This window comes from Poecilia formosa, unplaced genomic scaffold, assembly GCF_000485575.1.
Source record: "Poecilia formosa unplaced genomic scaffold, Poecilia_formosa-5.1.2 Scaffold207, whole genome shotgun sequence".
NCBI lineage: Eukaryota > Metazoa > Chordata > Actinopteri > Cyprinodontiformes > Poeciliidae > Poecilia > Poecilia formosa.
Window position 1 is genome coordinate 506804 of NW_006800146.1, and position 2439 is coordinate 509242.

The 2439-nt window shown below is 34.7% G+C and overlaps 1 protein-coding gene across 1 annotated transcript in view; it reads left to right on the forward strand.

Moving 5' to 3' along the window:
• The window catches only part of LOC103148525 (dehydrogenase/reductase SDR family member 11-like), a 21991-nt gene that overhangs the window by 2934 nt on the left and 16618 nt on the right, over positions 1 to 2439 (forward strand). Inside the window, exon 3 of the mRNA XM_016679286.1 lies at positions 1555 to 1764. Coding sequence (XP_016534772.1) covers positions 1555 to 1764 — 210 coding nt within the window. The remainder of the gene's footprint in view (positions 1 to 1554; positions 1765 to 2439) is intronic.

Sequence of the window (2439 nt, forward strand, 5' to 3'; positions counted from 1 at the left end):
GACAAAATTCAGGTTTGTTACACTTTGATTAAAAATAAAATAAAATAAATAAAATAAAATAAAATAAAATAAAATAAAAATTGTGAGCAATTTGATATAAAGTTCGAATTTTACGCAGCTTTATCAAAGCAAATGAGAATACTTTCACATAATAACAATAATAAAAATAAATAAAAGTAGTAGAGAGCTTAAATTATTCATGAAATTAGTAACAAAAATATTTATATATGTATATGTACAGAGTCGGATTTATGTTTATGATTTCTTTCGACTTGCCGTGATTGCATAAGCTGGAGAACAGAGGGGCGTTTCAAATGTAATATAAGCTAACAAAACCTTGTAAATATACAAGGGTCCTGTTATGCAATAGAATAAGCAGATCGGTTTACAGTTAAAATCCACCGGGACTGGTTTGTAGAAAACTGGGAGTTCCGCAGAGCCTCATGAGTTACACAATAAAGCAAATGTCTGCAGCAGGCTACAATTTGGGTCTTTATTGAGTTGGATGTCGTTGAAAAATTTTCAAATGATTCAAAAAGACAAAAGCACGTTCCAGAAGTTTGAAATTAAATATGAAATATGTTCAGTCTCTGTGTTAAAACAGTGTAAATTGTGAAGACAAAAGAGAACCTCGTGTCACCGGGATACAGAGAGTAATTTCCTGTACAGGTTAAAGTCCTCCTCAGATTAAATTGTGTAGTAAATATTTAATTATTCACTCATAAAACCATAAAATTGTTCAATTGCTTGTTCTGGAAGGATCATGTATGTTACAATAAAAAAAGAAAAAGAAAAAGAAAAGAAAATCTGCCAAGAAGTTTTTTTTTAATCTTCAAATTAAAAAGCATTAAATCATTACAGTAAGAAATGATTTAAATTACAATTTTTCATGTTTTATTCTCTTTTCTGGAGTTTTCGGTGGAAATGTGGGGGTTGTTAAGCATTTTTTTTAAAATAGAAATCAGTTTTGTTATGCAGATCTAAAAAAAAAAACAAAGAAAAACTGCCCAAAAACCAAACATTTAAATCCATCTGCTCATTTTTGAATATGTTCTAACATATTCAGATCGACTATATGACATTGTGGTAAAATAGTAAAATGATGCCAGTTCTGAGTCAGCTAAAACTAAACAGCAAAGAAAACCTCTGCATATAAAATAAATACTTTTTTATTAATTGCATTCAATGCATAGTTGTGTATATATTTATGTATTTAATGACTGGGGTTTGTTTTACATTTATGTCTTTGTGTGAGGCTGCTGTAAAAGTTGGAATTTATTGATCTGTATAATCAGATCCTGTTCACCAAACATTAGCTCAACATTATCTAATTCAAATATTAGCTTAGTCTTTGAAAAATCCAGAACTGACTACAGTGGAAACTAAGGAAGCAGATGTACATATCAGATGTATGCAGCTTTCCACATCTTTTTATTTAAACTTCCATCCTTAAATAAAACTGAAAATTAGTTTCTTTAGCACAAGAAGATTTTCAGTCACCATATTGTCAGAAGCTTCAATCAAATGTTTGCACAAACGTCTTCTTCGTTTCAGGCCTTGGCTGCGGAGTGTAAGAGCGCGGGCCACAGTGGCGTCCTGATCCCGATGAAGTGCGACCTGACCAACGCGCAGGACATCCAGTCCATGTTTGCAGCCATCAAAGCGCAGCACAAAGGCGTGGACGTTTGCATCAACAACGCTGGCCTGGCTCACCCCGAGTCTCTGCTGAGCGGCAAAACCAGCGCTTGGAAGAACATGCTGGACGTAAGAACTCACTGTGGCTCAGAAAATCTGATGAGACATTGTTTTGAGGCTTTCAGGGACAATTAAAATATTTTATGTCTGAGAATGAGAAGGAGAAGGGAGAAACGAGTGAAATGAGCAGAGATAAAGATGGGCTAGTTCAGCTACCTTAGATTAACCAGAGATGGTTACGATAAGTTAGTGAGACCAGAGGATTCTTCACTCAACCCAGAGCAGGAATTAAAACAAAGTTAGAATCAAGAGAAACTCTTGTTAGTTCATCTGGGGAAACTCCTCACTCATAATTTAGCATTAAACTGCTAATAACTGAGCAAAAGCCAGAGAAATTCCTTTTAGTTTACAAATCTAGAACAAACTTACAAAGTACCATCATCTTTATCAGAACAGGAATCCAGAGAAACCCCTAAATTATGGACTATTTATTCTTAAACATGGGGAACTAATTTGTAGTTTTATACTTTGTTTTTCTTTTGCTCTTTCCTTTGGTTTGTTGTTTTGTTGCATTTCCTTCTAATTCATGTAAAGCACTTTGTTGCTGAAATAATATAAATATAAGAACCTCCATCCATCCATCCATCCATCCATCCATCCATTTTCTTCCGCTTATCCGGGGTCGCGTCGCCGGGGCAGCAGCTTCAGAAGGGAGGTCCAGACTTCCCTCTCTCCAGCCACTTC